At 46.3% G+C, this 10,999-nt stretch overlaps 1 protein-coding gene across 1 annotated transcript in view; it reads right to left on the minus strand.

The window, feature by feature from the left end:
• The window catches only part of LOC122543402 (insulin-like growth factor-binding protein 5), an 18,568-nt gene extending 7,810 nt beyond the window's left edge, over positions 1-10,758 (minus strand). Inside the window, exons 1-3 of the mRNA XM_043682105.1 lie at positions 10,209-10,758; positions 6,876-7,084; positions 3,891-4,010 (exon numbers count right to left, since the gene is read on the minus strand). Of these exons, the coding sequence (XP_043538040.1) occupies positions 3,891-4,010; positions 6,876-7,084; positions 10,209-10,743 (864 nt within the window). The 5' untranslated portion in view covers positions 10,744-10,758. The remainder of the gene's footprint in view (positions 1-3,890; positions 4,011-6,875; positions 7,085-10,208) is intronic.
• Between the last annotated feature and the right edge of the window lie 241 nt (positions 10,759-10,999).

Consider the following 10,999-nt stretch of genomic DNA (forward strand, 5'->3'; position numbering starts at 1 on the left):
GAGCGGTGTCCCGCAGGGTTTGGTGCTGGGGCCACAGCTGTTCGCATTATATATTAATGATTTGGATGAGGGAACCGGGGGCATTCTAGCGAAGTTTGCTGATGATATGAAGTTAGGTGGACAGGCAGGTAGTACTGAGGAGGTGGGGAGGCTACAGAAGGATCTAGACCGGTTGGGAGAGTGGTCCAGGAAATGGCTGATGGAATTTAACGTGAGCAAGTGCGAGGTCTTGCACTTTGGCAAAAAGAATAAAAGCATAGACTACTTTCTAAATGGTGAGAAAATTAATAAAGCCAAAGCACAAAGGGATCTGGGAGTGCTAGTCGAGGATTCTCTAAAGGTAAACATGCAGGTTGAGTCCGTGATTAAGAAAGCGAATGCAGTGTTGTCTCTTATCTCAAGAGGGTTGGAATATAAAAGCAGAGATGTACTACTAAGACTTTATAAAGCTCTGGTTAGGCCCCATTTGGAGTACTGTGTCCAGATTTGGTCCCCACTCCTCAGGAAGGACATACTGGCACTGGAGCATGTCCAGTGGAGATTCAAACGGATGACCCCTGAAATGCTAGGCCTAACATATGATGAACTGATGAGGATCCTGAGATTGTATTCATTAGAGTTTAGAACATTGAGGGGACATCCAATACAAACTTACAATAGAATGCATGGCTTGAAAAGGGTGGATGCTGGGTTTTTGTTTCTGTTAGGTGGGGATTCTAGAATCCTTGGGCACAGCTTTAGAATTAGAGGGGGTCATTTCAGAACAGAAATGCGGAGATATTTCTTCAGCCAGAGAGTGGTGGGCCTGTGGTATTCATTGCCACGGAGTGCAGTGGAAGCCGGGACGCTAAATGTCTTCAAGGCCGAGATTGATAGATTCTTGTTGTCTCGAGGAATTAAGGGCTACGGGGAGAACGCTGGTAAGTGGAGCTGAAATGCCCATCAGCCATGATTGAATGGCGGAGTGGACTCGATGGGCCGAATGGCCTTACTTCCACTCCTATGTCTTATGGTCTATTTGCTAAAGACTGCTCGTGTCTTCTCTTTGCTCTTCTTAACTCTCTCTAAATCCTTCCTAGCTGATCTGTAATGCTCCATCGCCTCATCAACACATAAGCCTCCTTCTTCTTAACAAGCGTTGAAATTTCTGTAGTAAACCATAGTTCCCTTACCTTATCACTTACTCCCTGCCTGACAGGGACATACCTATCAAGGACACCTCAATATCTGTTCCTTAATCCAGCTCCACATTGTCTGCTTCCCCTGCATTTTGCTACCCCATTCTATGCATCCTAATTCTTGCCTAATCGCATTATAATTGCCCTTGCCCAATCGATAACTCTTGACCTGTGGCATGTACCGATCCCTTTCCATTGCTAAACTAAACGTAGCTGAATTATGGTCACTCTCTCCAAAGTGCTCACCTATAAATCAAACACCTGGCCTGGTTCATTACCAAGCACCAAACCCAGTGTGGCCTCCCCTCTTGTCGGCCCTTCAACATATTGTATCAGGAAACCCTCCTGTACACATTGGACAAAAACTGACCCATCCGACATACTAGAGTTACAGCATTTCCAATCAATGTTGGGGAAGTTAAAGTCCCCCATAACGACCACCCGGTTCCTTTCACTCCTACCCAGAATAATTTTGCTAATCCTCTCTTCCACCTCCCTGGAACTCTGCGGAGGCCTATAAAAAATCTCAAGCTGTGTGATGTCTCCTCTCCTGTTTCTAACCTCAGCCTTCTTTGATCGCTTTCAGCAGATTAGTAATGAGCCATGCCTCATTACACAACATAAAAAAACAAAATAGGTTTATCCCTAATTGGTTCCACCACGTTGTTCCAGGAAACCAACAAGTCACAAGCTCATTATCTGAGCTACTCTCACCACTTTGATCCATCCGGTCCAAATGAAGATTGAAGTCCCTTACAATTACTACATTGCTTATTTTTATATGCTCCATTCAATTATGATTTAGTGTTTTAACTATTTTGAGGGTCTATACACTACCTTCATCAGTATTTGCTGACACATTATTCCTAGTTTCCACTCAGAAGGATTCAACTTCGTGATTTTCTGATAATAGATCCTTTCTCACTAGGCCCACATTTACTTTTCCTTTGCCGTTCTGGCTATCTTCCCGAGATAGTATGTGTCTAAGAATACTTATGTTCCAACAGCCCTCGCTTGGTACTGCGATTGATTGTCATGGATGATGAGCTCAAGTCCCTGAAGTATGCCTTGACCTTCTGGCTCAGGTGCCGAGAGAATGTGACCAACTGAGACACTTAAAAATGAGTTCACATCTAAAAGACAAGTTAGATTTTTTTAAAAGAATACAACAGCTACATAACAGAACTGTGCAAGAGCAGAAGTCATTGTAGAATCCCTACAATGTGGGAGCAGGCCATTTGGCTCATCAAGTTCACATCAACCCTTCGAAGAACATCCAACCCAGACCCAACCCCCTACCCCTACCAGTGACCTATGGCTAATCCACCCAACCTGCACATTTCTGACCACCAAGGGCAATTTAGCATGGCCAATCCACCTAACCCACACATCTTTGGACTATGGGAGAAAACGGGTAGAATATGCAAATTCCACAATTGCCGAGGGTGGAATTTAACCCAGGTCAGCACTGTGAGGCAGCAGTACTGAGCCACCATGCCACTCGAAGAACTGGCCCAGTTTACCGCCCTTCCTTACCTCAGGGGACTGAGATGTTGACACTCACTATATCCTGTGGTCACCATACAGACTTCAGCCCACAAGCCAGGACTGGACTCCATGTTGGCGGCCGTAGCCATTGACAACAGCACCAGGATTTTATTTTAATGAGTTTTGCCTTCACATAAAAATTGAGTATAGGGAATCCAGGCCTCTGCATTTTCAGTTACACATAGCTCCCTGGCTAACATAGGGCCAAACTGACTAGCCAATCCTAACTTTGGTCATTGAGGAGTTAATTGGTTAGGAGAATGTGGAAGAGAGCTTCTTCAAGGAAGGCATCCCTGCAAGAGGATTCGCAGTAGGTTAAAAGGAGAAGTTAATTGGTTACACAAGGTTGGTGGGGGGAGGGGGAAGGATGACAATTGCCCTCAGAGCCCAACAACATGGGAGGGGGGAAAAAATAAATAGCCCATTCAGGAAATCAAACTGTTCAGAAATCTGGGACTGGATATGGATTATATACTACCCCACTACAGGAGGCAAGAATACCTAAAATCCACTGGATGCTATTACCCATCATCCACCCAACTTCCGATGTTCCCCACCACAATTGAAACAAGCTGTTAGGCAGCTCACACATCCTTAGCCTAATTGACACCCGTAAGTGGGCACTCAATGGCCATTTAATTGCTCCATCCTGGGCCACTGCTATCCTACCCATCACAAGAGCAGGCTCATACCACATAGGAAGGCCAGCAGCTCTAGCTGGAGTTGGACAAGGGTAGGGATCCTGCATGCGATGCCCTCAATAATACTTCCCTGATTTCACCAAAGTGGACACTACCTGCCCTCACACCAGCCTGGCCCCAAGGTCACCACTGCAGGTGTTGTTGCCAGCCATGCAACTGGTGGGAAATCCCATCCTTCATGAGTTTTACTGGGGGGAGGGGTGGAGGGGGAAATCAATGCCGCATAGTCAAATCCAAGATCTGTTGTCTTACTCTCACCCATTTTACACCACTCTGCCTCAGACTTTACTATTGGCTTGGAAGCCATTGCCTGGTTAGCTGTAGAGAGTTGGTGCAGATTTACTACTTCTCTGGAGACTCAAGCTCACCCTATCATCTTAATATGCTTGACAAATAACACAGTATCACTTAACAATTGCAGTATAAGGTTAACAAATCAGTTGAGATATTTGTTACGACTTACCTGCTTGCTCCGGTAGAACCCTTGCTTATCACAGTTTGGGATGTAAATGTCCTCTGGGCTACGGAAAAACTCTGGTTTCAGGTCCTGGAGAATTGATTCCATCTCCCTGCGACATGGGCCCTAAGCACAGACAAGCAACTAGTTAGAATCATCGAACCCCTACAGCGTGGAAGCAGGTCATTCAGCCCATCAAGTTCCCAAAACTCCTCTGAAGAACATCCCTCACCCTATCCAAATAACCTTGCATTTCTCAATGACTAATCCAACAAGCCTGCACATCCCTAGACACTGTGGGGCAATTTAGCCTAGCCAATAAACCTGACCTGCATATCTTTGGACTGTGGGAAGAAACCAAAGTGCCCAGAGGAAACTTCACACAGCCAGTCGCCTGAGGCTGGAATTAAACCCAGGCCCCTCATGCTGGGAGGCAGCAGTACTGAGCCACCACTCCAAAGTTGTATATGCGAAGAAACTCATTTGTTCACCAAACTCTAACCCTCCTGTACCAACTCTCCCACTGAATCCTCTCCAATTCAGTCTTTAGTCCACTGAGGCCTTACCTGTTTTACTACCTAACTACATTGTGAACAGCTTTTGTGAACATTCTGTTCCAAATAAGAGTAAAATGCTCTTCAAGTTTTTCCTCTACTTATTTAAAATGTTCTTACCCGACTATAGACTTCAAAATTATCTGTTCCAGTCAAAAATAAAAATCAGGCAAGGTTCCCCCTAAACCTACTTCTTGACTGAAGGCCATTGCCTGGTTAGCTGCAGAGAGTTGGTGCAGATTTACTACTTCTCTGGAGACTCAAACTCATCCTATCATCTTAATATGCTTGACCCAGACTCCTTGGCATTACGAGCAGCCTCTGAGGAAGCAATTACCCAGAAACAGAATCACTTCAGGCCCTTCGCACTCTATTGGAACCACCTCAACAAGATTTTTTGCACATTAAGAGACTTTAATGGAACTTGTCAGTAGATCAGCAGAAGGGTAGGAGAGGAAATGTTATTTAACATGCCAATGTGCACTTATTCAAAGCACTGGGCTTTCCATTGTACCTAACTTCCACTGGCCATGATTATCCTATTTCCATTCTTCTCTCTCTCTGTATCATCAGCATTGTTTAGGGAGCCACAAAGGGTAGATCTGTCTCTTACAACACCAGGTCACCATCACCCACAGATTCTGCAATCAGAATTGCTTCATTGGAATGGCATATACTCCACAGTAACGATTCTGATTAATCTCACTAGAGTTACTCCAATGCTGGAGAATTAATCCAACAAAAAAAAAGAGAAACTTTCCCCTATTTCAGATCGCTCGTCTATAGCACCTCCCAACTGCAAGGAACAGTCCCAGTCAGTCAGTTACCTGAGTAACGGTGATGATCACATAATTGAGTTTGGATGGCTGCTATGGTGAATCATTTCCTTTTACCTGCCCAGTGATCTGTATATGTACAGATGATGACAGGCTTTTTGGGAGTAAATCATTCCTTTTTAATCTAGTGTACCTTACATGTACAGGAGCTGACAGACAAACAGGCTATATAGGGAGTGTCCTACGTGGGACTAAGTCATCCTTTTTACCCAGTGTTCTGTGCATGTACAGGAGCAAGACGGAGACACACATGATATAGGCCTGTTACACATGTACAATGTTAATTTGCTACATTGGCTGTCATTTTTTCTGCCATTACTATGCATCAATTAAGTACTTACAGCAAGTTTGTTTTGAAGTTGCCCAACTTTAAATGGTTTTGCTTGAAAGTCACACAATTTTTAGAGCCAGTATTCTGATTTGCGCTTTCAATTTCAATGCAACATTGTTTTGCGCTATTGTGCAGCATTTCAGGTCATTGTATGTAGCCTTGGTATCATTGCACATTGTTTCCCATAATTTAGTGTTGATGTGATACTGGATGCCATGACCTGATCGATTCCAAAGCAGATGGGACTGCAGGCTCTCTGTCGCACTTGAGAACCAGGATTCTGTTTTTTTTCTGAAAAAGCTCTGAAGTAAAGTTCTTAATGAAGAATATCCAAATCAAGAGTTTTGTTTTGCAAGGAAGAAGCTGATGCCTGGGATGTTCATTTTTGTGAATCTAGAAACAGCCCTACTCAACTGTGCACAGCGATGTAAACGTTGTAACTGTTTGTGGTGCTTTACATCAGGTGACATGGGTAGGAGTCACACAGGGAAAATTACTTGCCTTCGCTCAGAGTGTGTTTGATTGGAAAATACAACATTTGGTATTTACCCTTCAGGAAGCTGAATCTCAAACTGATTAGGTTTGGAGTGTGTCCGAGCTAGAGAGCTCAACGTGGCTGAGGGGGCAAGAAAAATTCCAAGCAACTCAACCACCTGATCCTCCAAGCAGCACCTGCTGGAGACTGTACATTTAGCTCAGCCAACCATCTCAGAAGTGAAAGCAAGTCATCGCTAGTGAGCGACAGCCTCAGAAGAAATTGAGACTAGTCAGTTGTTATCTAATTTGAATTCATAACTTGGTTTTCTGAACTGGAAGTGTCCAAAGGAATCTAGATTTGGATCTAACATAGATTCCTGTGGGAATTCAGGTTTGACTTAGTCATGGTTTTCAGGACCATAATGGAAGTAAGGGCTTAGCATTAGCTAATGCTCAGTGTTTTGGGACAGTCTGATGTCGTGAAAGGCAATTAAACAATGCAAAATGTCTTTCTTGGAATTATTAAACTGTGGTGTTTGATCTGATTATCAGCCAAGCATTGACTTGTATCGAGCTTTTTTTTCCCCAATTCACAATTGTCTAACCTTGTTAGCTGCGATCATCAGAATGAATGTACAACTGCCTCAATGAATCTCAGGACACTCAAGCAGCCTTTGACAGCATAAATCTGCTAACCAAACTGTTCTAACTTGAAGCTCTCCTGGGCACGAATTCAATGTACTTTGAATTTGTTGACATACAATCTGCTCCCCCTGTCAAGTCTGGCACTTACATATTCAGAGTCTGCCACAGGGGTGGTGACAGATGGAACTTTGGAAGGGTTCACTATTGTGTGCACGGTTCCCTTTGGTGAATGGTGATTTCCTTGTTGAGGTTTTGGTGTCAAATGCTGACTAGGATTTGCTAGCTGCATTCCATGGTTTTTGCCACTGTGCTCTTTCTTTGCTAAGGAATACTTCTCTCCACCATCTAGGAGTTTTCCTGCAGGAAGAGGAACAAACCAGGTCAGGAGATGGTGCTGGAATCACTCTCAGTCAATGCAACAAAATTCGAGTTCGCACCATTGCCTCACACAGCCCACATCAATATCCAGCATTCCAGGGCACACAAGGAACCAAGCACATCACTAGAGCAAGCTCCAGGTTACTCATGGCTCTGAGAATATACCTTGGTTATGGTGGACCAAGTCAGAAGACAACACCAGGTTATAGTCCGACAGGTTTGATTGAAATCACAAGCTTAAGCACTGCTCCTTCTGTGGGTGAAGGAGCAGCACTCTGAAAGCTTGTGACTTTTGTCCAACATAATCAAGTGATATCCTCACTTCAGTTGTGCAAGGAGCAGCGCTCCAAAAGCTTGGGATTTCAAATAAACCTGTTGGGCTATAACCTGGGTGTTGTGTGACTTGGGACTTTGTCCAGCCCTGTCCAACACCGGCACTTCCCCATCATGGTTATGTCGGAGCCCTGAATTGGGTTCAGGGTAGAAAATAAAACCCTCCTCTTTCAAATGAGCTTCTGCTGATTTAGCCAATATTAGATTTGGTTCGGAATCCCAAGTCATGCGAACATGTCCCTGCAGTTATAAAAGCACAATCATTTCTGTTTGATCCGTTCTGTGGAATGACCGCCACTTAACTGCAGGAGATCGGGCGCTACTTCTTTTGCAGACTCAGTTCTTGTCAGGAGAGGGGACTTAGTGGGTTCGTCTCACGAAAGATTTCCGAAAACGAGTGCAGCTGTCCTAAGTTCGGTAAATCGCTGTCTCCAGGTGGTTGGAGCTGACCCTACAGGAGTCCTGACGCACAGGCATCCACAGAAATTGTCCGGAAAGTTCAAGCATAGTCCCAAGGTACCGACTGCCGTTACCCGGGACCCTCCAAGAACGCCCCTGCCCATGAGCTCAGGACGGAGGATTGAGCCAGATACAAGGGACTTTGGTGCGATACTTTACGCATCCCGCCAATGTTAGTCTGACACCCGGTCGAAGGGCTGGATAAATCAACCGAGCAGCACAAGCGATCTCCCCCAAGCACACAATTCCCTTCCTCTCCTTAACCAAGCACACTCACCCGGCCAAACGCCCCACTCACTCGCCTACCCAGTCACTCACTCAGTAAAAGACCTTTCGAAATCAGAGCCGGATACATCCGCTGGGTCGGTATAAGAAAACTCTCCTTCGCTGGCTGCGCTCACCCTGAAGAGCTTTCGCTCAGGGTGTTCCAGTTCAGATTCACGCAGGACCAAAAAGGGACGTCCCTCCGGTGACGCGATGATGTTGTCGGCTCAGAATGAAGTTCACCGGTACTGCAGCGTTCCGGAGCTGCACGGCCAGCTAACACGGTCGGAGCTTCAAGTCCGACTGGGAGAGACTGCAGTACAAAAGCCAGGCTGCGACCGCTGCAGGCAGCGCCTCACTACATTGTAGGGGGTTGCTGTGCCTTCTCGTTGGGGATTTCAAACAAAAGAACCCGTGGCGTGGCACTATTGTGAAGAGCGGAAAAAGTTCCAGCCGATGGCGTTGACCGCAAATTATCCCTGAACCAACGTTCAACAGATGAATAAATTGCGGCAATTTCCCTTTGCAACGCTAAAAGATGGGGGAGGGGGTGCATTTGGATGCCGTGATGGCACGAAACATCAAGAAACAAAAGCATGTGGGTCCTTTCGACAGTAACATGACAACAGTCTGAAATGACTGTCTAAGCAGGCAACGTTTTGAATACTGCATACTCCCTCCACCCTCACTGTTTTAATACATCTCGTTGAACACTTTTTGCGGGGTTTGGACTCTCCCGCCTGAAGCGGCACGGTGACTCAGTGGTTAGCACTGGTACCCGGGGTTCAATTCCAGTAGCGGCTGTCTGTGTGGAGTTTGCACATTCTCCCTGTGTCTGTATGGGTTTCCTCCGGTGCTCTGGTTTTTTCCCCCCACAGTCCAAAGCTGTGCAGGTCAGGGTGAATTGGCCATGCTTAATTGCCCATAGTGTTCAAGGGTGTATAGTTTAGGTGCACTAAGTCATGGGAAGTATACAGTAAAATGGTAGGGGACTGGGTCTGCGTGGATCAGTGGCCTGTTTCCACACTGTAGGGATTCTATGATAAACAAAATAAACTGGGTCCAGTTCGGAGGAAGAGTAACGCGCCCCGAATTTCTCTTCGCAGACCTGCTGAGTTTTTCTGATTTACAGCATCAGCAATTCTTAACTTTTTTATGAAGAAAAACATTTCTGGAACGTACTGCTTGAGAGTCTGGTGGAGGCAGATTCGATCAAAACAGTAGAAAAGAAACTAGATGGTTATCCGGAAAGGAAAAGAATCATGTACAGAGTTAAGAGAAGACGGGAGACAGAGAAACAGAGCAGGCATGGGCTGAAATCCGTGCCTCCATTCCTGATGAAGGGCTTTTGCCCGAAACGTCGATTTTCCTGCTCCTCGATGCTGCTTGAACTGCTGTGCTTTTCCAGCACCACTAATCTAGAATCTGGTTTCCAGCATCTGCAGTCATTGTTTTTACTTACCTGAAAATGACCTCCTGTCCAGTCACAGTTCTGCCATTTTCCTTCCTATTCAAAACTTTTCAAACTGCCAACCATTCTTGGTTACTTGACCCAGTGCCCACTGTGCTAGTGGGTTTGACAAGAGACCGGAGAGCCAAAAGGAGTCAGAAAGTGAATCCCTGTCCCTCCCTCGCCTGTTTAACATTTACACAGTGTTGCCGCTGCCTTGTACCACCCACTTGCCTTTCCTCATTAAACTGAAGACATCACAACCTGACTATACCTGCACAGACTTCTTTTAAGTGTCTTGTACCCTCCCTCTATCAGATCGCTGCCCAATGAATCATGGAATCTCTACAGTGCAGAAAGGGGCCATTCGTCCCATCGAGTCCACACCGACCCTCCGAAGAGGGAATCCTCCCCAAACCCACCCTCCTCCTCTCCCCCGCACTTGCCACAGCCAATCCACCAGACATGCACATCTTTGGACTGCGGTTTTGAACAGTTCGGTCAGATTTGCACTGACCAAACCCGAGTGCAGCTATTCAATCAGACCTGGAGGAGGGGGCGGGGGGGAAACTTACCCGGCGGTGGCGGCTGACTCACCTTCCCGCTGGACCTGGTTCCTCCGCTTGAGGCTGCGACAGACCGCCCGTCCCTGCAACAGCGCCTGGAGCGGCGCTTTGTCTCCACTGCGCGGGACGCATCTGAGACCAGACGCACAGCTCTCGGTGTAAACGCCGCACGCAGCTCCCTCGGCCAGCGCGCATGTCAGACAGCAGCCGCAGCCGGACTCCTTCACCAGCTCACAGCCCCGCGGGGGGTGGCAGGCTGACAGCGCCTGCTTGTTGCACGGGGCACACTCGATCATTGCGCCCAGTGCCCCCAGCCGCCCGGGCACCCCGAAGCAAGCCAGCAGTACGCAGATCCTGAACATGGTTTGCAAGAGCTTGACCCGCTCCACGACATTGCTTAGCCTGCTAGCACCCCCCTTTTTAAATATGCAAGCAGCAGAGCCAGGCCCCGGAAACTGGATAATAAAGGGGAGGGGGTCGGTTCTCATCTGGGCACGGGTAACCCCTCCCTCGTAACTCTCCGCCTCTCGCTGTAAATCGGGTGTCCTGTCGACAGTAATGTACATACACACAAACGCGTTTTTTTAAACTTTATAACTACTTTTTCACATTTCTCATTGAGGAATGTTTATTTTAGATGTTCATTTATTGTAGAACTGCATCTTCCATGACAAGTAGATGATTATTTGAGAATATAATTAATGTCGATAATTTGTTTCTTGGTCATCCTTTTTTTCAATTGCTAAGTATTGGGAATATGAGTTTCTTGTGGAGAATTTTCTTTTCTACACAGATATTTCTTGGAACTTCTTGTAATTTCTT

Source organism: Chiloscyllium plagiosum, chromosome 43, assembly GCF_004010195.1.
Source record: "Chiloscyllium plagiosum isolate BGI_BamShark_2017 chromosome 43, ASM401019v2, whole genome shotgun sequence".
Lineage (NCBI taxonomy): Eukaryota > Metazoa > Chordata > Chondrichthyes > Orectolobiformes > Hemiscylliidae > Chiloscyllium > Chiloscyllium plagiosum.